The following is a 23,484-nucleotide window of genomic DNA, read 5'->3' on the forward strand; positions in this document are numbered from 1 at the left end:
AAATTTCCTATTTTTGTATCTGCTATGTTCTGTGTGTATACAAGACCATTAAAATTGTTGAATTTACTTACAATATGTTGTTTCTTACAGGCTAATCACGATATATAGAATCATTACACTGTTACAGTATGATCTAAATATTTCTTTATTTTCTGTAGATCAATGTCAGGGTAACCACAATGGATGCAGAGTTGGAATTTGCCATCCAGCCCAATACAACAGGCAAGCAACTCTTTGATCAGGTAACTGATATGTGTCTCTGTGTATGTATGTGTACAAACACAAAACTATTGTGGCTATTAAGGCATAGGTTGAGAAAGTGGAAGTGTTCTCATGTATAGATTATGTTTTTCCTTACATTATCTAAGCTGTGCTCTCAGTTTGAACTTCCTCATTACTTCTCATGGAATGTATTAAATTCAAAGACAACTCTGTGTAAATAGGTTAATAGTAAGGCTTCAGCTGAATCATGCATATAGAACTGCTTTGAAACTAATGGTATTTTTTATGTCAAATCACATTATAGTTGCAACTGCAATATAATTGTTAGAATTATGTATCCAATTTGAAATCAAGTTAAAAAAAAAAAAAGGCTCAAGTGGAAAAGTGAAAACAGTGGCTTTAATGTGCTTATGGATCGCAGACCCACCAGAACTACACATTCTCACTTGATAGTCTCTGTCGTACACCAGTCAAATGGGCTAAATGAATGATTTCTTTAAAAAGGGTTGCTCTCACATTCATTTCATGTGATGTTAGCCATCAGAATCTTGAAACAATTTTTTGATCTAGGTTCTAGATCAAAAACACTCCACTAGGTGGAGTGTTCTAGAAAATTTTAAGAATAGAAGCTTGTCAATGTGTCGTTTTGTTTTTCCTCAGGAAATCAATAAATACATTAGATTATCTAGACCCAAGATGTATGCATTTAGTTTAAAATGCAGAAATAGTCAAAATTACTTTCCAAAACCAGTTTAACTATATCAACAGTTATGTCTAGTAGAGCTGTTGTTTCTGTCCACTCCATTATAGACACCAAGAAGTATGTAATGATAGGTATTAAGAGAAAGTAACACATTGAAAGAGTTCTTTAAGAACCCTTAAACTTTTAATTGACCTCTAAGAGTCAATTAAGTGTCTTAGTATAGAAGTTGAAAGGAAAATGTTTATTGTTTTGTAACACTGAGCGTTTTGGTTTAGATGGATGAAATTCAATTTGCAACTTCTGTTTGAAATGACTGACTCTTAACACTTCTATCCTGTGTCCCTTTCACTAGCATCAGTAGCAGTATATTTTCAGCCTCTACATAGGAATAGACTTCATGACTCTTCAAGAAGTCTTTGTAAGAAAGGGGCTGTCCTGCTTTTTGTCTAACCAACACCACCATCAAAAAAAAATACGGTATTCTGTGGCACAGAAGCCTCAAGCTGTTACTTGTCTTTTGCCAACCTTTGCTATCTTCTGCCATGCAGTATTGGGTGGGGTGACATTCTGCTGTGTAACATCTTGTGCCCAGGTAATCAGGTTCATCCAAATTGTGGCATTCACAAACAGGGAACAAAGATACAGCTCGGAATTCTTTTTTGTGCTCTCTTCAACTTTGTTCTTCAATTCACTGTGTGGCTTTTGACATCTCACCAGCTCTTACAATCAACTTCTGGAAGTTTAAATTGAAAAATTGTTAGGTCAAGCAAAACCAACCAGCATAGTTGTGTGTGAGGAGAGAAGCATTTTAAGCCTGAACTGCATTGCAAAACCAGCAGGAAAATTTTCAGACAAAAGGTATGCTGTTTCTCTATAGAAAGAGAATTGAATAGCACTGTTAGTTGAGAGGATTGGTCTTCAAGGTTTAGGCACCAATGGTGAACATGACAGTAGACTTGTCAGTTATTGCTTGCAAAAAATAACCTCTCCATTAATTTAGCTGTTATAGTGCTTTTCTACATTTTTGGTGAACAACTTGTCCTTTTTTTTCAGTCAATGATTCTTTTAAGCTTTAAACTGGTGTTTTCTGGAGTTGTTGATTGTTTCCCATTCCATGTGTATGTTTTCATCATCTTCATCTGCTAGCAGACAAGAATCCAGCATTTGACATCTGTGGCTTTCTCTTTTCTTTTTCATTGTGAAACTCAGTAAAGTTCTTATTTATTGCACAAACCCATTCTTTTAAAAATTACTTGTATTTCAGAAGGCGTATTAACATTTATCGTTAGTCCTTCTGTCTATTCTGTCAGTGTTCAGAATGGGGAAGAGGGGATCTGTCTTCCTTTCATCAATCAATATCTATAACTTTCCTAGGAGAGGAAGAACCCTGTGGTAGGTATGTTTCCACACACCATGGGGTAGTGGTTGTTGTTGCTTTCAGTAAGGTGTTGGCACTGTGCATCAGTAGCTCTGGTTTACTGTAATTGCCATTCAGAAAGAATGGGAAGGTTGTCTTACATATTTCAAGTTATACCCCACTGTCCTTTCCAGATATCTGAGAAATCTCTCTTACGACCTTTCAGAAGGCGACTCAATGAAATCCTTGCTAGGTTGTCTTTATGTGCGTGATGTGATTTTGCCAAAACATGTCTATTGCTCTGGTTGCTTTTTTTCTCCAAGAAGTGTTTATTGCCTGTTAATAGTCAAGTTGTAGGATCTGGTGGTGGATAAATCTGTTTTACAGATGTGATGAAGGCTTGCATGAAGCCACTTAATGAATCTTTTGAGCCAGAATCAAACTCCTAAGCTTCTCATTCTGTACTTATTTTTCATATCATGCTACTGTAGTGTATAGGTGCCTATATTATCTTGGTACAATTTTTTTCACTTTCCTTTGAGCTGAGAGGCAGTGGTGGACAATGCTCTTTCCTTATTTTTGGAATCTGGAGTAAAACCAGCTAATGTGTAAGCTGGTTTGGTGTTGATTTGCTTGTGTAACTCTGCATTGCAGTAGAAAAGTTGTCTGTATTTAATGTGCAATGTGCATCTCAGTTGAAGGGCCATAGTTAGCAGGTGAGAGCAAAATATTTTGATGTGAGCATAAGCACTTGTCTCCTTATGTCTTATGGGCAGAGCTATTGAGCATCTGCAGTTCTTACTGACTTTTTTTGCAGCTCAGGTACAAAGGCTTAACTTGGACAGCTGCAAAGTAAAGAGCAACCTCAGTCATCTGATAAAGCCATAAGTAGTTTGATCAGAAGCATATAATATGTGCCAAAAGAAGCAACAGGTCTGAAATTTCTGTGTTGGGACACCAAATTTAATGTTAGTCAGGACCATACCAGCAACATAAACTTGTCTTAACATTTCTTATGTTCTAAAGTAAATGGTGTAGGAATTCTAGAGAAAATAACTGTGGTCACTAAAGGACTCAGGTTGCATCCGTGAACATTGTCCATTCTGTGGTTTGGTACTTGACTATGAAAGAGTAGAGGAGGAAAAAAGGTGCACACTTGAATGACTGTTAAGTAATAATACAAATATGCAAGGCATCAGAAGTAAGTTTGCACAGCTATCTTGTGACATTTTCTAATTTTCAAAATCTTAATTTTGCAACCCGATAGTCCTACTTTAAAATGGAGGAGGATCTATGTGTAAAATTCTATTTACTTCACATGCATCTGAATGCTTCCATAAAACAGTCTTCAGTAAACCAGCTTGCCAGCATGGTCCAACCTGAGAACTTATGTAAGTACTGCCATACTGGATCTTTTGGAGCCAGAGTTTACAGTTATTTAATAATCTTTGCTGGACCTTTCTGATTAATTACTTATTGAATCCACATGTACTTTTACTATGCAAAAGACTTGTAAGATAGTTCTACAGTTTCATTATATTCTGTGTAGTAAAGTGCTTCTTTTTCTTTGCTTTGAACCTGCTATCTAATGATTTCTGTTGATTCCTTTAATTCCTATGTTATGAGAAATAACGAATAATCATTCTCTATTTTCCTTCTACATGCCATGCAAGTTTTATAAACCTATATCATATTTTTTCCTTTCCTCATTTCTGTCAGTAGCCCTAGTTCTTGTCTTAGCTATGCAGAAAATGTTCCATGTCATTGATCATTCTTTTCAACCCTTCCAGTGCTGAAGCATCCTTTTTTAGGTTGATGTGACCAGTCCATATGTACTATTAGAGATTTGGGAATACCATAGACATGTATAGTAATACAACAACCTTGCTTTTTTGCTTTACAATGAGAACTTTGCATAATTAAAATTGTTGTCATTTACATACAGTATTTTGTTTTTATTAAATATCATCTTTTCTTCAGGTTCATCTTCCTTTTACTGGTCATTCACTTTATGGAAGGTTTTCTACAGCAGATTTTGTTGCATCAGTTTCATTCTTTTTTACACATCCCATATGAAGTCCTGTGGGGCTTTCCTAGTGGTTACACAAGAAGTCTGTTGTAAAAACAAGTTGTTTATTTTTTCTTTTTTTTTTTTTTTTAACTAGTATGTCAATAAAAAAACCTTCCCTCTATTCAAGGACAGTTTTGTTTCTTTAATAGCCTGTGGTGATGGACCTGGTCAGAAATCTTACAGGAAATCTAGGTATGGTTTATCAACTAGATCATCCTTATCCCTTTTATTATTAACTCTTAGAAGATCTCAAAAATATTTGAAGGAGGTGATTCATTATCATTACCTCATATTTATCCACAAGTATTATTCTTTAGCTTCACCAGTTGTGTTCTGTTGAAGCGGATTTAGTCCATAGGTCTGCAGCTACTTCCCAGACATGCTTTCAAATATCAGGGTCCTGTTTGCTACCTTGTATTCCTCAGGTGCTGAGTTTGATGTAGGCAGTAAGCTGCATGCTCCAGTTGGCAGTTTGGCAACATGGTATTTAAGTTTATTTAGAACTCTGAGGTGAATGCTTCCTTGAACCTGATCTTTTGCTACTATTTTCATTTTTTTTGTTCTTGTAAAACCAGATTACATTTCAGTTTGAGATGGCTTCTGTAGGTTAATTACCATAAAAAAAATTCCTGTTGTAGTCATTACTGATGATTATGGATCATTTATCCTTAGGTGGTGAAAACTGTTGGTCTTCGTGAAGTCTGGTTTTTTGGGCTACAGTATGTGGACAGCAAAGGCTACTCAACTTGGCTGAAGCTAAATAAAAAGGTAACAATTGCCTAATATTTAGGCAAGCGTACAATGTGAAATATACTTTTATAAGTCTGGCTGCTTTAACGTTGTAGGTGGGATATAGCTGGCTTCAAATTTAGTTGAAAAGTTGCTTTCCATTTGCTTTAAATGACAAAATACAGTGTTAAATTTGGTTAGTTATAAAAGAATATGCAAAGCTGCGTCAGCATTTAATTTGAGAAGGAGGTACTGTTTCCTATATTTCTAGTACCATGGTGATGCATGTGTTAGGAAAACTTAAATTCATATGATTGTCCTGTTTTCATGTAGCAAAACAGAATAAATGCTTTACAGTTGGGTGGTGTGTGTGTGTGAATTGTTTGAGCTTCAGGAATTTGTGTGTATACAGCTACAGATCTTTAAGCAAGGTGCCAATAATAGTCTCCTAACCTTCTGTGTAGGTATCTAATAGGTAGCTTGTAGGATAACGTGTTTTGTTCTTCCCCAGCAGCACTGAGCACCTTGTATCTCCCAGCTATTGGGAACCAGATCATTTTGCTTTAAAGTCTATTTATGAACTTGAGTGGTCATTGTTAATATTGGTTATCAGGTTATTAATGGCACTACTTAAAATAAAGGGAGGTTTTTTTAATTCAACTTAATCAAGAATACCTTTATCTTCAGTATCAGGAGGTAAATTGAGAGGTTTTTAGGAGCAAGTCCCATTGTCAGCCTTTATATAACCTTTCCTTCTCCTCTGTGGTAAATCCAGTGAGTAAAACCTGCTAATCACCAAAGCTGGCTCGTAGAATTTTTATGTCTTGTTTCATATGCAATAAACATTGCAGTGCTGCAAAGATTTTTGTTAGCGCTAATGGCTTGTCTCCAGTGATTGGAGACTACAGGATTTGGTGCATCATTTGTGGAAAATACAGAAGACATTGCTCTATGAAAATCCTCAGGAAGTTAAGTTGCTGGTGCAGTTCAGGAGCAGCAAGGGTGTGCTAATTTCTTTAAGTTTGACTAAAGCAGTTATCCAGCTTTTTAAAGCTTGTAACATCTGATGCTTAAATGCATCATTGTAAACTGTCTCTAACTTGTAAGTTACTATTTAAATATTTGCAGTAAATACAAATAAGATCTGATAAATCACAGAATAGATGTGCAAATGAGGTTTTATTATGTCAAGAGCACAACTAATCGTTCACTGGTGAGATTAAAGTGAAATACTTAGTAAATTGTAAGCAGATGGACAATAATGAAACCTGAGCAAAACTTTTAAAATTGACATCTGAAATGTTGAATATAGTACTTAGGCTGCCTTATGTACATGATTAAATGCTTGCATTATATTTACAGTCTCTGATACTTCCTACAAGTCAAGGAGATGCATCATTTCATGTGTAGTAGTGCACATAAAATTAAATGTGTAATAAAGTGCTTGAAGAATTGGGATGTATGAGACTTATTTTATTATGAATGTAACTTTTAACAATCACTGTATTACTTGATGTTAAAATTAGTTATATTTTGAATGTTTTTGCTTTAGTCATAATCAGTGCTGAAAGCTGAGCCCAAATGAAGTGGAAAATTCTACTTAAAAATGAGTTTTTGTTGAAATTTGAAGTAAACACTTACTTAAAACTTAAGGTGACCGCACCTGATCTCTTCACAGAAATCAGGATTATAAGGCTTATTTGTTCTAGAAAAATAATGTGATTAATGGAATTATGTTTTTTGCACAGGAACAAAGCATATGTGTTTAGTTCAATACTTCAAAGACTTTTAAAGCTTACATTGAAGAAATGTGCTGTAGTTCTTGATAAAGAAACTGTGTTAGACCCTAACTTGTTACTTCCTGCAATTCATCCTCAGAGATAGTTTTGATTTTTTTTAACATGTATTACAACTACTTCTTTTCCAGACCTTTATTGTATTAAATTTAAATTACACAAGCCTACAAAAATCTTTTAAGTAGCCTTTGAGTAGTATTTCAGAATTGTCTGATTTATCCAAATTGGTGTAACTTGATTCAATGCCATGTGGATCCTTAGTGAGTTCCACAGTGGACTTGTCAGGAAGCACTGGATTTCAGTGTAGAGGAGCCAGACTTCATTACTACTGAGTTAATTATATTTAATATACCATTTAGTGCTCTCTCTATTTTTTTCTTTATTCCTCTCCCTCAGGTAACACAGCAAGATGTAAGGAAAGAAAATCCTTTGCAGTTTAAGTTCAGGGCCAAGTTTTTTCCGGAGGATGTATCTGAAGAATTAATTCAGGAAATAACTCAGAGACTTTTCTTCCTGCAAGTCAAAGAAGCGATCTTAAATGATGAAATATATTGCCCACCAGAAACTGCAGTTCTTCTGGCTTCTTATGCTGTCCAGTCCAAGTATGGAGATTACAGTAAGGAGATACATAAACTAGGGTACCTAGCCAATGACAGACTTCTCCCTCAGCGGTGAGTGAGACTGTTTTTGCATCATCTGCTGCATGTAAACTTGATTACAGCACATTTTTTATAATTAAAATATTAAGGGATAATGTGCATTTAATGGTAGCTTTCTTAAGAGTGCGTGTTTTGCTAGTAAAATTGAGAGATTCTAATTTAGACTCTAAATAACAAGGAAGCATCGCAACCATGGGTTGCATGAGACCTGTTTCCTGTCCTGTCCATAGCCATCTGCACAGATTTAGTTGAACAAATTTCCAAAGTACTTTGAAATCATCTAATGTTCTTGGAGGCTTGCTTCTTTAAATTAAAATCAAAATACTCAAGTATAGAAGTCACTAAGATTCATTTGATACTCACTCCTTTTCTTCAACTCTTGATGCTGTCATGCACTTAAGTGATAATTATTTCCAGGAAATCATTATAATAATTGCAGATTATTGTATTGCAGAATTGCAGTATTGCGATTGCAGAAAAATGCCAGCCTGGACAGAAAATTTGGAAACTGAATTGTTGCCATTAGTGTTGGGTATAAACTCTGTTTCAGTAACTCACCTAATTGGATAGGAAAAGTAAGCACCAAGATTATAATTCTGTTTCTTTACGCAACTGAAACCTTACTCCTGGCATGTTTTGGCAGCAAGAGAAGCATTGCAACACAAATGTACAAAGTTAGACAATTTTGTTAGTGTAGATGAATCCATACTGAGGTATCATAGAATCTTTGGGTTGGAAGGGACTTTTAAAGGTCTACTAGTCCAAATCCCCCTGCAATGAGTAGGGGCATCTTCAACTCAATCAGGTTGCTCAGACCCCTGTCCAGCCTGACCTTGAATGTTTCCAGGGATGGGGCATCTACCACCTCACCTCTCTCGGCAACCTGTGCCAGTGGTCCACCACCCTCATTGGGAAAAATTTCTTCCTTATATCTAGTCTGAATCTACCCTCTTTCAGTTTAAAACCATTACCCCTTGGCCTCTCGCTACAGGCCCTGCTAAAAAGTCTGTCCCCATCTTTCGTATCAGCCCCCTTGAAGTACTGGAAGGCTGCAAGAAGGTCTCCCTGGAGCCTTCTCTTCTCCAGGCTGAACAACCCCAACTCTTTCATCCTGCCCTCATAGGAGAGGTGTTCCATCTCTGGAACAAATCACGGACAAATGTGTGCTTACTAAATATGTAATATTAATGCATCTTCAAAGTAATGAGAGCAATGGAATAATTTAAAGTTTCTTTAAAAGCCATATGCTTTGTCTCTTCGATTTGAAAAGTAAAAGTGGAAGCTCACTTATTAACGTAACTTAGCTTGAGAATTTTCTAGCAAGCAGAAAAGCATTTCAGTGGATTGTGGTGAAGTATTGAAAGAAATATTTCTGAAAATGTTTCAGATTTTCAAAAAACCTGGCTAAGAGTTTGGTTTTGGGTGTTTCCTTACTTCTTGAGACTGCAAAGTCTATACCTCTTTCTAGAAAAATACCCTTTGTTAGGAAGACAGGGAGATGTAGAACCCATAAAACTGTTACTACTGAGTATGTTATTTCACAAATCTTGGTTTTTGCTCAGTTATGATGACAGCCTGTGAACACTGGAGTGCTTGTGTATGACACAAATTCAAATACTTAAGATGCTCCTTTTCAGTAGACAAATGTTCAGATGATTTCCCAGCATATGCTTTTAACCAGTCATGTGCCAGTCTGCACATGGCTTTTGTATTCATTCTAACACAATTATTCCCATTTTGCCTCCTGTCACCAGGAGATTTGCCAGAAAACTAACAAGTACATCATAAAAAGACTTCAGAACAGTATACAGTATAATGTCAAAAATACTTACATGTTTTCCAAAGTAGACTAGCTTTGCAAAACTTTACTGAAAAAGGTGAGGAAAGATTTGCAGTTCCTGTTAATTATAGAGTCTTAATATTCACCTGTCAACACTACTGCATATTTCTTGGCTCAAAACTATGAGCTGGGTAGCAATAAGGCAAAGTACTTGCTGAGTTATTCTATTGTAATAGTCCTTGCAGATCTGTTAGTGATGATCCATCAGTAACATGTGAAGAGAGAATGGAGGGGACCAAATGACGAGATGGCTATTGCCAAAGATATTGCCAGCTTTGAGGATATCAGAAACGCAGAATCATTTGAGGTTGGAGGGGGAGCTCTGAAGATCATCCAGTCCAGTCACCCTACTCAAAGTAGAGTTACCTAGAGAGGTCGTTGATGCTCCATGCTGGTCTGTGTTTAAGAGCCATTTGAATAATGCCCTTAATAACATGTTTTAATTTTTGTCAGCCCTGAAGGGGTCAGTCAGTTGTATAGATAATTGTTGTAGGTCACTTCCAACTGAAATATTCTATTCTAATTACAGCAGGTTGCTCAAGGCCTTTTCCAGTTGGGTTTTGAATATTTCCAGGGATGAACACTCTGCAACCTGTCTGGGCAACCTGTTCTGGTGTTTGACCACCTCTGCAGTAAAAGAACTAAAATAAAAAATAGTGTTCAAGTGTATTTCACTTGTGCCCATTGCCTTGTGTCTCTCAACTCAAATTCAATTGAAAAAGAGGAAAGTGCAAAGAATTTCTGTAAAATAGAAATTTAACTTAATTTGCAAAGCCCAAGAAAGCACAAGTTACCATGAGTGTGACCAACTGCTGGCACAAGTTGCCTGGAGAGCTTGTGGAGTCTCCCTCCTTAAAGATATTCAAAAGCTGTCTGTCTACACATGGTCCTGGGCAGCTGGCTGTAGGTGACCCTGCTTGAGCAGAGGGTTGGACAAGATGACCTCCAGAGGTCACTTCCAGCCTCAACCATTCTGTGATTCTGTGAAGAGCTTGAGAGCGGGGCTTTTATTTTCAGATGGGCACTTGTGTGACATAATCCTGGGATAGTGTCTTTCTCAATATCCTATTTTGTCCTTTACTTTTATGTTACACAGCTTTATGTTACACAGCTTTATGTTACACAGCTGTGAAAGCTTTTGAACATTCTGTGAATATCTGCTGGAGCAGTAGAAGAAATAATGGTGGAAAGCAGCTCACAATGTAATATCGCAACGGAAAAATCAGGCCTGATTTAATTACAGAACTTCTTTAATAAATTAACATTGTCTTAGAAGACCTGGAATTAATTTTTTTAGAAACTTGTAAATGACTGCCAGGCTGCCTTTAGATTATTACAGCTGAAGCAGGCTATTCTACTTTGTGTGTTCTGTAACAGGCTTCTGTAAGTATTATATTTAGGTCTTATATTTAAGGCTAAAGATGAGAAAACAAACAAAAAGGATGTCTTGTCACTGCATGTTCTTGTATGATTTAGCTGTGAACACATCAGCTTTGTGCATGTGTGTGGTGGGTTGACCTTGGCTAGATGCCAGGTGCCCACCAAAACTGCTCTATTATTCCCCCCACCTCAGCTGGGTGGGGGAGAGAAAAATATAATGAGAAGCTTGTGGGTCGAGATAAGGGCAGGGAGAGATCACTCACCAATTACTGTCACAGGCAAAACAGACTCGACTTGGGGAAATTTGTCTCATTTATTGCCAGTCAAAATCAGAGTAGGATAATGAGAAATAAGACCAAATCTTAAAACACCTTCCCCCCACCCCTCCCTTCTTCCTGGGCTCAACTTCACCCATGAGTTCTTTTATCACCTCCCCACTCCAAGCAGTGCAGGGGGATGGGGAATGGGCGTTGTGATCTGTTCACCACACGTTGTCTCTGCCTCTCCTTCCTCCTCGTGGAGGACTCCTCACACTCTTCCCCTGCTCTAGCTTGGGGTCCCTTCCACTGGCGACAGTCCCCCATGAACTTCTCCAACATGAGTCCTTCCCACAGGCTGCAGTTCTGCATTATCTGCTCCAGCCTGGGTCCCTCCACGAGGTGCTGTCCTTCAGAAACAGATGGCTCCAGCCTGGGTCCCCCGCAGGGTCACGAGTCCTGCCAGCAAACGTGCTCCAGGCTGGGCTCCTCTCTCCATGGGTTCACAGGTCCTGCCAGGAGCCTGCTCCAGCATGGGCTTCCCATGGGTCAGAGTGTCCTTCAGGCATCCCCCTGCTCCGGCGTGGGGCCCTCCCCGGGCTGCAGGTGGAGATCTCCTCCAGCATGGAGCTCCATGGGCTGCAGGAGCACAGCCGGCCTCACCAGGGTCTTCCCCAGGGGCTGCCAGGGAATCTCTGCTCTGGAGCCCCTCCTGCCCCTCCTTCTGCTCTTCCCTTGGTGTCTGCAGGGCTGTTCCTCTCACATATTCGCACTCCGCTCTCCGGCTGCAAATGCTGTGTGCCAGGTTTTTTTCCCCTTTCTTAACTCTGTTCCACCAGAGGCGCTGCCACCATTACTGATGGGCTCGGCCTTGGCCAGTGGTCGATCTGTCTTGGAGCCAGCTGGCATTGTCTCTGTTGGACACAGGGGAAGCTTCTAGCAGCTTCTTGCAGAAGCCACCCCTGCAACCTCCACCACTACCAATAGCAAACCCAATACAACGTGTAAGGACTAAAACCTCTGCCTCAGTTTTGAGGAGGAAAGTCTGTTGATGTGCACTAAGCAAATCAAAATATGAAATGGCTACCACTTAGAAGTACACTTCACTAAGTATGGGGCAGAGTAGCAAATCATGTGACAAAAAGATCTTATACCAGAAGAAAGACTGCATTTAGTATCTTTTGCACCACTCAATCTATTCCTTATTGTAGTATACTACAAATGTAGGCAAAAGTAGTAAATCCTAAATTTTCTGAGTAAAGAGAAAGGAAGGAAAACAACTGTTCTGACTTCTTTAGTAAGATTATCTTGCAGTCTCCTCTTTTTTTAAATTGTTCTTTAAAATAAGTTCTCTAGGAATGCTTGAAATGCTAGGTCCATGGAATAAAAGCATAATATGTTTATCATATGTATTTAATTTTTCACTGCAGTACTATATTGAAAGTTCTGGTAGGTCTAAATTATAACTCCATCATTGCAGCCTACTGTAGATAAACCTTAAATAGTTTTCTGAAACTACTTCACTATTGATTTGATTTATTTAAAAAAACCACCAAAACACAAAAAAAACTAGTCTGCTAGCTTGCCTTGATGTGTTACATTTTCTTTCAGCAGAATGAAAGCCTGAGTGTACCTACAGAGCATACCTAGAGATTAATTTGCAGCATTGTTCTATGAGGATTTTATAGGTCTGCATTTTCAGGTGTTCCAAACATGACATTTTGTGACTTTACTGAAAGTTGAGATATGCTGTGGTGTGACTTTTATATTACAAAGAGTATAGAATGCCATGAAAAAAAAAGTGATTTCACACTATTTTAGAAGTGTATTTGTTGAAATACAATGTTTCTGTGTCTGCCTGGGCTCAAAAGATGAACAGTGTATAGGAAGTCATGTTTAAGTTTATTCAGTTACTGCATGTGTTATGCTGGGTAACCAAACCTATTTTTATACGTTTAAGAGGTTAAATTGGTTGTCAGTGTCATTTAATAGCAACAACTTCTATTCACAGTGTGTTAGAACAGCACAAACTGACAAAAGAACAGTGGGAAGAAAGAATACAGAACTGGCATGAAGAGCACAGGGGAATGTTAAGGTAACTATGTAAAAAATGTTCCAAGACCTTTAAAGTTTTTTGTTATTATTAGGATGTATTTTGGCAGGTGGGATATTTGTTTGGAAACTGCTTTCTTTTGTTCCAGCCAGGGTAGGTGGTTATCAAACTTCCATGAAAGTTTCAGTGAGAGTTGAGTTTCCAGTTAGGTTATTGGCTTACCTACATGATTTCTGGTAAGGTTGTCAATTGCCTTTGTCCACAGCTGCCTGCATCTAAAATATATTTAGTATTTCCTTAGCTCACATGGTGAAAAGACAAAGTGCAATGATTGGACTGTACTTGGATATTAGGGTGTAGAGCTTTACAAGTATCTGAGTCAACATACACATGAATTTCAAAGAGAGATTTAGTCCCTAACTAAATTTTACACTAGTTATTCTGCAGTTCCCTTATTCTTAGAATGTACTTTTTATTTGTCTACAGTATGATATTTTTTTTTTCTTCTTTCATCAGGGAAGATTCTATGATGGAATACCTTAAGATAGCACAAGATTTGGAAATGTATGGAGTCAACTATTTTGAAATAAAGAATAAAAAAGGAACTGAATTGTGGCTAGGAGTTGATGCTTTGGGTCTGAATATTTATGAGCATGATGATAAGTAAGTGGCTAATACTCATTTTGCAGTTCTGTCCTAGGAGATCCTATTTGAGATTATACAAAACCCACCTTATTGCGTGTTCAATAACACCTAGCAAAACAGGTTCTCAAAGACCTTCTAATCTCTGTAAAAGATAGAAAAAGAGAGATAGATGTTAACTGCCAGAGTATTTCAATTTTAAAGATTAAATAGGGATGTGGAAGAAGGGAGAGGGAGAGCAGTTCTGTGGAAACTTAAATTTACGTTGCTTAATATGGATGTTTGATAGTTAGACCATCTTTATATGGCTTCTTTCTGTACTTTTCACTCCCTCAAGACTTCCTGTTCAGTCAGGATAAAAAGAACATTGAGAAGCTAAGCAACATATTTAATGAGAAACATTTTGTAAGAGCAGTGACTAGAATTGTAGCTGTTGGAGCATGAAGAACTTCGGTATCTAAAAGTGAAACCTTTTAGACACCAAGAAAATAGATGAATCCTGTATCCTAATAAAGAGACCAAATGTTCTGTCCTACCTGAAGAGAGATAAAGCTGAAATGTACAAAATTTGAAGAATCTGAAAACAGAACAACAGACTTATTCTTTTCTTTTTAAACACCTGTTAGTAGTATCTGATGTCAACAGTCCTTTCACAGTGATTTGAAGTTAAACGAGTCAAACACCAGATAACAGCTGTCAACTGAACTGAAACTTAATGTTCTTCAATGTATGTGCTCTGTAACAAAATTCTGTAAGCTTTAATTGCCATTAGATGGCAATACAACTCCTAAAAGAAGTAAATATTCAGAAAATGTTCAGATCAGATTGAACCATCAGTGAATTTTTTGTGTTCTTTAACTCTTGATAGTTAGCAATCAAATACTTAAACATTTTCTAATGCTTGTAATTAAGCTAATATGAATAGAAAAAAAATTTCTGTGCTCATGGGGAAAAATATTTACAGTTATACAGATGGTGCTTAACTTTGTAATGGTTTCTGAATTGAATTTACTTAAGATGCAAGGGAAGTACATTTAACTTGAACTTTGGAAATGTGAGAACACATATCTTACATCTGAGTTAAACTGAAGTACAACATTGCTGAAGGCTAATTTAATTTCAGTCTTTGAAATGTCAGACTTTTCTCAAATTTAAACAGTTATTCCTTTCACTGAAAACGGTATTATCAATAGCTTATAAAGGATCAGTACATGATTGTGATGTTTAGCATCTACTTACTGGTAGTAGATTAAGTCGCAAATTGAAATTCCTTCTGTTACAGTGCCATGTAATTTATTCATTTGATGGAATAATGTGTAAAAAAAAAAATTGTTTACCAAAATATGCTTGAACTGCTATGTTTTGTAAATATAAGTAAATGTGATAGTGAGAATGGTACAGAGTTAAGACTTAGTGGACATAAATAAAATGCACATCTTTGCTGCTTCTGATGAGAACTTTTTCTCTTTGAAGGCTGACACCCAAGATTGGTTTTCCTTGGAGTGAAATAAGAAACATCTCTTTTAACGACAAAAAATTTGTCATAAAGCCAATTGACAAAAAGGCCCCCGTAAGTAGTGTGTAGAAGAGTATGCCTTTATAGATGAAGAAATTTAAGTTTGCAGGGACTTCCTCTGGCATTATGTCATGAGTAAATATTTTGATATTTATTATTATTGGTAGAACAGTCAGTAATCAAAAGAAATTTTTAATTTTGATGTATGGTGTGTTATTTTCTCTCTTTTCATTCTGGTTGTAAAGCCACAGTGTAAGATGCTAAATTGTCTGGCCCCTCACCTCTGTTTCTCTTTTTTTTTGTATTATAGCGTCACATTTCATGAGACTTTCCAGGTCAAAACTCTTCAGAAATAGAGTAGAGAATAATATCATGTTTTTAGAAGTTTAAATTTTTGTGTAAACTAGCTAACTTCTACATGGAGGAATCCAGATGTAATTTTGAATGTGTCTTGTAACTTCCTGACAGTAACTAGATTTATAGACTATGATGTTGGATTGCTTAGATGATGAGTGTCAAAATACTTGTAAGTTTAAATTTAACAAATACAAGCATGCAGTAATGCTTTGAGTTTTGTCACAACCGTATTTTTAGAGTAATGGATATGCTGCAATTATTTTTGCTAGGATTTTGTTTTTTATGCACCCCGTCTGAGAATTAACAAGCGAATTTTGGCACTGTGTATGGGAAATCATGAATTGTACATGAGGAGAAGGAAACCTGATACAATTGAAGTGCAACAGATGAAGGCCCAAGCAAGAGAGGAGAAACATCAGAAACAATTGGAAAGGTAATTAACAAACTTCCATGAAACGGAGAAAAATCTTCTACCCTTTTAAGAAACCTAAATCATAGAATATCAGACATCTTAGCATTCTAGGAGAAAGAGCTGCTTTTCTTTCTCTAATATGTAAGCAGATTTGTGGACTGGTGTGGCTCACCTGTCTTAATAGAAAGCTGTATATTTTTTGAGTTTTCAGCATAGTAATAGTAGCTGTACCGTTGTTTCTCATTATGTTTTTGTGAAACAGTCTTAACTCTCTGTTGCTTGATCCTTAGGGACTATTATACTGTACAGGTGAACCCTTAAAGCAAGTTCAGTGAACAATGTCATGACTTACCTTTTGTATGTTTAAAAAATACTGTTGCAAATTCTAGCCCAGATGAAACATCAGTCATGTCTAAAATGCAGGTATAATTGTGTCTTTACCTGGTTGAATCACGACCAAGGTTGCTAATCAGTTCTGTTCATAAATTGTTTTTCTGTACAGTATATTGAAACAGAAATGTGGTGGTTCTTGTATTGTAAACTGAATTTGAAACGTTTAAAATTACATGCTTCTCTGCTAGCAGAGTAAACTGAAAAATAGGTTACCAGCATCCTTAGAGTAGAATTTAATTTGTTTTAGGGTAAAACAACATTTTACCTTTTTTTTTTTTCCAGGGCACAATTAGAAAATGAGAAGAAGAAAAGGGAGATAGCAGAAAAGGAAAAGGAAAGAATAGAGCGTGAAAAGGAAGAATTAATGGAACGCTTAAGGCAAATTGAGGAACAAACTATGAAAGCTCAGAAAGGTGAGCTCTTACTGGTCCTAGATTTCTTATATCTGATGACAATGTTTGGTTCAATTGAGTAGTTCAGTTCCACAATTCTCTTGGTATGTATGGCTTTTTGTCATGGTGTTTTTGTTTTTCCTTTTTAAATTTATTTTACTACTAATAACAAGAACTTAGCGGTGTGTTATTTAATTTGAGAGATTCTTTTTCAGTGTTAAGAGTTAAAAGATGGTTAACATGCATATGTGTGTATATCTGTAATATAAAACCAATTCCTAAGATAGTAAAAGTTTCAGTTTTCTTTAATAAAAAGGAGATTAATGTGTACACTGTTCATCTCAGAATTATGAAATGCTTAAAGTGCTGAAAACCTGGAGTTGGAGGGAGCAGGGGAATTAGGAAGATTCAAAGTACTTCCTCTAGGGTTTTGTTGAATTTAGCTTTTCATTTGGACATTTCCTTGCTCTGTCATTTTGCTATTCCCATGTAAGATTTAAGAATTTTAAAATTAAAGTCTTGTCAGATTTTAGTGAATAAACATAGTTTTACCAGTCTCAGTTCTTTGTGTTGAACCACCCTGTAGTGTCCCTGCCTCCACTACTTCCCAGTCCCTCCTCTCCACATTCTTTTTTTGCTTTGGGTTTAGTTCACATTCATAAGTTTGTTCCTCTCTTCTGTTCATAACTGTTGGCTTCAGGCACGATAGAGAGAATCACTGACTAAATCTATGCAAATAAATCACATATGCCTGGCACTGTTCTCCAGCTGTACCCCCACATTTTTCAGTCTTTCAATGCAGAACAGGCTGGACACATCCAGACAGGTAATGCATGAACTGTGCCTTGGAATTGTTTAAGGGGGAGCTATTTGGCCCAGGGTGGAACAGCATCAGGGTGATTCTAAAGATTTAACAACGTATGTTTTCTCATAACTTTTGTAAGCAATATAGGCTAATTTCTGATGCAATACATACCATTTATGTGTTGCTGGTCTTTTCAGCCTTCTATTCACAAATGGAAAAGTGTTCATATATGGTGTCTGTGCTGTAGTTGAGTTGGTAGTTAAGCGTTCTCCATCTTCCTGTGAAAATTGAGTGATGTTTTTAAATATTTATGCATTTTATTTAATTTTCTACATACTGCATTTGTACAACTACGCATACTTGTAATGAAGTTCATTTAATTTTATAACTGCAGTAGTAGGTCTGGGAAGCCAACTGAAGAATATCGATTACATGATACCTACTTAAAACTGCAAGTGCAAAGATCAACCATGTGTCAGCATACCTGGGGAGATGCTTTTTTAGTATTAAAGCATATGATGGAGAGCAAATGGATCATTCCAATAACTGAGCGGTTGTTTAGGTTTTCTGGTGAAAGAATCTATGGCAGCTGTGCCTAGACAAAAACATAGTGGAAAATTTATCATTAGAATCATCAAGGAGCTTCAGAAGGACTTTTTTCATAGTCACTTCATTTTGCATGTCAGAGGAGTGTATTTTGCCTGTGCAAATCTTACCTTGCAGTACTGGTAGATTATTACTACTTCCTGTTTCACACAGGGTTCTGCCTTTTAGATTAGCAATATTTTGCTAACCAGGCAGCTAGACAACTATTATCCCTCCTTTGGTTTAAAACTTTCCTATTTGCACCTTTTTGGCTCTGTTCTACGGAGAATTTTTCTGGCTCTTCCAATGTGTCTTAGGTAATTTTGCTGGAGGTGCACGCCTAAATTGTCTGTTGCGATTAAGGAATGTTTTTAGGCGTTTCAACAGAGTAGAACAGATTTTGCTTTTTTAATGTATGATTTAATGTATATAAAATCTCAGTAGTAAGAGCAAAGGTGTATGTGCTTGTATATGTGCATATGTTTGGATGTTTATTTTTATAGAATCAGTGAGGTGATAATTTTTGAAACACTGGGCTGTCAGAACTGTCAGGTGAAATGAAGTCTATCCAAAGTATGTCTTAAAGGGGGAGGGTGGAAATCAGACACAGCATAGTTTCAGGTAACATGCTTAACAGCTCTTCTTAGCTTGAGGCAGCCTTGTAAATCTTTGTCAGCTTTCTAGGTTACTTCTATTTTGAGCATGTTACAGCTGTGATCGGTGTTACATATGAGAAGGAGCTAGGTAGTGATGTCTTGCCTGCAAACTTTCCTTTTGGCAGAGCTAGAGGAACAGACTAGAAGAGCTCTAGAACTGGATCAAGAACGAAAGCGTGCAAAAGAAGAAGCAGAGCGCCTAGAAAAAGAGCGTCGAGCAGCTGAAGAAGCTAAAGCTGCTTTAGCCAAGCAAGCAGCTGATCAAATGAAGAACCAGGAGCAGCTAGTAAGAAGCTTTAACCCTATTTTGAATCAAATTGAAAAAGCTAGTTGAAAATTTAGTCTTTATTCTTGGTTATATCTATTTTGTCAAATGGATAGGTATGTTGAAACACAGATAAAAGTATGTGAAATAACATTACAGATTGTTGTGGGAACTTTTTTAGAAAACTACATCAGATTTGACGCTAAATGAAGAAGTAAACGTTTGAGACTGACAACACTTACTACATTCTCTTTCTAATAATGTCAGGCTTATCCAGCTGAGAACAAGAGTAGCTTCCTTCTGCAGTCCACTGGGAAGCCTGTTCTCTGAGGCAGGTCTGTTCTGAAGCTTGATGGTGGTGGTGGGGAGTTGGTGACACTGTGGTTTGGGGTTTTTTTTGTTTGGTTGGCTTTTTTTTTTTGAGGGAGGTGTGTCCCTCTATTTCCAGCATTTACAATATCTTCTCACATTCTGTGCTAGACTACATCTAATTCAAGATTTGCATATAATAACTGAGAAAGGCATGAAAATAGTAGAAGAAATGATTTCTCAACTATAAAACAGCTTTTGATCTTCTGTAAACTTAGCGCACAATTCTGAAGGCAAGATTTAGCTTAATAGTACTGTGATTATGATCCAGAATCATGACCTTCTTGGTGGAACCACTAAAGTTGTATTAAACTGAAACAGCCACAACTGCTAATTTGTAACTACAGCTTGCTCTTTCCCAGCAAGCTTTGGAAGTGCAGAAGAGAAATATTTTTTTTTCTGGACTTATTTCCATCAGGCAAGAGTACAGATTTGTTCCCTCTGACATGTATGCTTAAAATTTCTATTTTTAGCAGAAAAGTGATGGATGCTAACTAACTCTTTTCAAGTCGGATCACAGCTAAGGCTCTGCTTTCTTCCACTGCAGAACCAAAATGATACCAAATTAAAACTTCTACTTCAATTTTTTGTTTGTTTCAGGCAGCAGAACTTGCTGAATTCACTGCCAAGATTGCACTTCTAGAGGAGGCCAAGAAAAAGAAAGAAGAGGAAGCCTCAGAATGGCAGCACAAAGTAATGAGCTCATGCTTTGTGAAGTCAGAATGTCAAAGAAACTGAGAGATGAGTGCGGAAATCCCACTGGAAGTCTGTGGGGTTGAATCTCTCTTTCGCCCTTAGGCTTCAGAGAAGCCTTTCCTAAAGGTTTTTGTTCTCCGGTATACTGAAGCCAGCCTATACTTCTGTTTAATTCATTTCTTATTATTAAATAGTCATGAAGGGGGGAAAATTCTAATCATAAAGGTATGGACAAAGATTTGAAACAGCTTCCTTAACGTATGGTGATGAAATAGATTGGAGCTTGATGTTGCAAAAGAAAAAAACTTAGGAGGGAGGTATAGAAAATCATGAGTGGTGGTGAAAAGAGGATCCAGAACAATAATAAAGGCACATCGAATGCAACTGGACAAAAGTTTAAAGCAAAATAGTATTTCTTCACAAAATCTGTAATTATCTATGGGATGTGAATACTAATTGTGTGTACAGGCTCAAAAAGTGATGTTTGAACAAATTCTTATAATAAAGTTCTGGTTGAGTATGAAATATGAAGACATCACCTATGATTTAAGAAGTCCCCGAGCCTCAAATTTCAGGAGGCTAGGAAAGTTGGAAAACTGTCAGTATGACTGCTGTCATATGACTGCTCTCACTCTTCTCTTGTCTACTGCTGGAAATAGCTGGACTCAGGTTTTGAGTCGTATCTTTTTTATCCTGTATTCCTATCTGACATTTTTAAGTGCGTAAGCTAGTTTCCATGTGTCTGAAAACAGCTCAAATATTTATTTTTCTGATTATTCATCAATAATTTTAAAAGATGCTAAGTACAGTGTACTATATTTAGGCTTTTGCAGCACAAGAGGACTTGGAAAAGACCAAAGAAGAACTGAAATCTGTGATGTCTGCTCCTCCACCGCCTCCTCCACCACCAGTTATTCCTCCAACAGAGAATGAACACGATGAACATGATGAGAACAATGCTGAAGCCAGTGCAGAACTGTCTTCTGATGGTGTCATGAATCACAGGAGTGAGGAAGAACGGGTAACAGAAACACAGAAAAATGAACGTGTTAAGAAACAACTCCAGGTAATGAAGATTCATAGTTGTATCAACATAATTCAGGCCTTGGGTTTTCATTCTTTATTTGTCAAAAATGTCATTGAAATTATGGTGTGCCAAGGAAACAGCCTTTTTATCTTTACTAGGTTTATTACTAATTTACCAACCAATATCATTCATAGTGTTCTAGAGGTGGAATAGGTAGAAAGATTTGATGCAAGGCTGTACTTTGTAGCTTAAAAGTATTAGTGTGTTGTTGCATTGGCGATTAAACATTTCTAATAATTATATAGTGTCCAGAACACTGAATGTTAAAATGTAATGCTTTCCTTTCTCAATACTGAAATTCATTAAGTGGTATGAACAGATGACTGCTTAATAGTATTTGTGTTTATTTGTAGTCATTCACAGACACTGTAAATGCAAAAACTGAATTATGCCCCTTTTGGATTGATCATATTTCCCTGAAATGGAGCATTTCCTCCTAGACTAGTTTTATTGTGTGTGTGTGTGTGTATATATATATATATATATATATATATATATACTTAAAGTATAATAATCTATGTTAGTGGTAGCCCTTTGCCTTCTTATGAAACGTCTATCTGGGAAGGAAATAAAAGAAATGGAAAGCTGCTGCTTTTTCTGGCAGCACTATCTTAGTAGCCTGTGTGTGTAGTATCCTTTCTGCTTGGCCAGTCACTGATCGGGCTCAGGGAGACAAACAAGAGCTGTCTTTAGTCAAGCAGAAATTGAAAAATAAGGTCATTCTCCTGCTTCATCCTGCTCGTCTCTTTCTTCTTGTATGTTAGGGTATGAGGCCTTTTTTTTCAGTTTGTCCACACTATGTTCTTCTTCTCTTTCCCTCTGCAGTCTTTCTGATAGACCTTACAACTTGAGTTACTGAACAGCACAACAGGCATTTTATAGGCTGGCATTCAAGAAATCCTTATCCAAATCACAGAGTAGTTGTTATCAGAAATTCCAGAATCATTAAAAGATTAGTCAAAGCACTTAAATGCACATATTTTATTCAACAGGCTTTAAGTTCTGAGTTGGCTCAAGCCAGAGATGAAACCAAGAAAACACAAAATGATGTCCTTCATGCTGAGAATGTTAAAGCAGGCCGTGATAAGTACAAGACTCTTCGACAAATCCGACAAGGCAATACAAAGCAGCGTATAGATGAGTTTGAAGCAATGTGAGAGCTGTTATTTTGCATATATGTTCCTCGTAAAGCTGAACCACCAACAGAGAAAAAAGCAGGCCTTTGCAGATTTGATGGATTGCACCCCACTTTGCCAAAGCACTTAATACCAGTTTGACTACAGTGGCTAGAAGACAAATTTAGGGGAAGCTATTCAACAGTAAGGCAGTCTGTCATCCCTAGCTTTTGCGGGGGGAGGGTGTGGAGAATTATAGCATTTTTTTTCCCCATCATGTTTTCAGTTTCATTGTTTCATATTTTTTTCTTTAGAAACTGATGTGAAGTATATAATGACTGACAAGTGTATATATTGCTTAAACATTAAGAAGTAGAAAGAAGAATGGAACTGAACCTAAACTGAAGAGGTACTATTTCAGTACAAAGTTTGAAATTACATTTTTCAATGTAGCTACACCATTAAGAGTTTGATATTGCTGACTTTCAGTTTTGGATTTTTTTCTCCCAAGTGAAATTTCTTGGTGTTTCATGTCCTGTCATCATTGATGGTTTTCTTTGCCTGCCTGTTCACAAAGGTCTGGATGGCAGGTGGGAGTTCCAGGAAATATTTTTAAATGGAACACTACCTGTGGGCAGCACATGGCTGCTGATAGGCTTGAATAAGTATTGCTTTTCCTAGGTGATTTTTTTTAGATGCACAAAATGATCTAATGCAGCAAATTAAAAATAAAAAATAAAGCTTCATGTGCTATTTGCTTGTAATTATTTTATTTACAGTAGGGAGACCTGGACCTTTCTGGCAAGGGAGCATATGAAAACATCAGTCCCAGGGAGGGGACAGTATCCTACCTCACTACTATGTACATGATGACTGGTCCTTCAAACACCATGAAAAAAACTGTTTAAATTGACTGTCGCTACACAGTGGTATCATAGAATGCTAGGAGCCCTTACTCCTAGGATTTTGTTTTACTTCAAGATGGATTTATAGTGCTAAATACTGTCTAACTGCCTTTTGTTGAGTTTAAATTGTAAAAGCATCTTGCGTGTTTTAAAGCTGTAACCTGTCACTGGTATACTGTCTCCTGGGAGGGGTGTAGAATGTGCGTGTCAGTTTGGTTTTGG

At 37.0% G+C, this 23,484-nt stretch overlaps 1 protein-coding gene across 1 annotated transcript; it reads left to right on the forward strand.

Moving 5' to 3' along the window:
• Positions 1–183: 183 nt before the first annotated feature.
• Positions 184–22,399, forward strand: RDX (radixin; the record flags this gene model as incomplete). Its single annotated transcript, XM_082014104.1, has 10 exons — positions 184–242; positions 13,026–13,109; positions 13,584–13,730; positions 15,183–15,279; positions 15,852–16,015; positions 16,670–16,800; positions 18,951–19,111; positions 20,060–20,152; positions 20,979–21,221; positions 22,235–22,399. The coding sequence occupies 10 exons, from the start codon at positions 184–186 to the stop codon at positions 22,397–22,399; spliced, it is 1,344 nt and encodes a 447-aa protein (XP_081870230.1).
• Positions 22,400–23,484: the final 1,085 nt, after the last annotated feature.

This window comes from Phaethon aethereus, assembly GCF_964289735.1.
Source record: "Phaethon aethereus genome assembly, chromosome: 1".
In the NCBI taxonomy this organism is placed as follows: Eukaryota; Metazoa; Chordata; class Aves; order Phaethontiformes; family Phaethontidae; genus Phaethon; species Phaethon aethereus.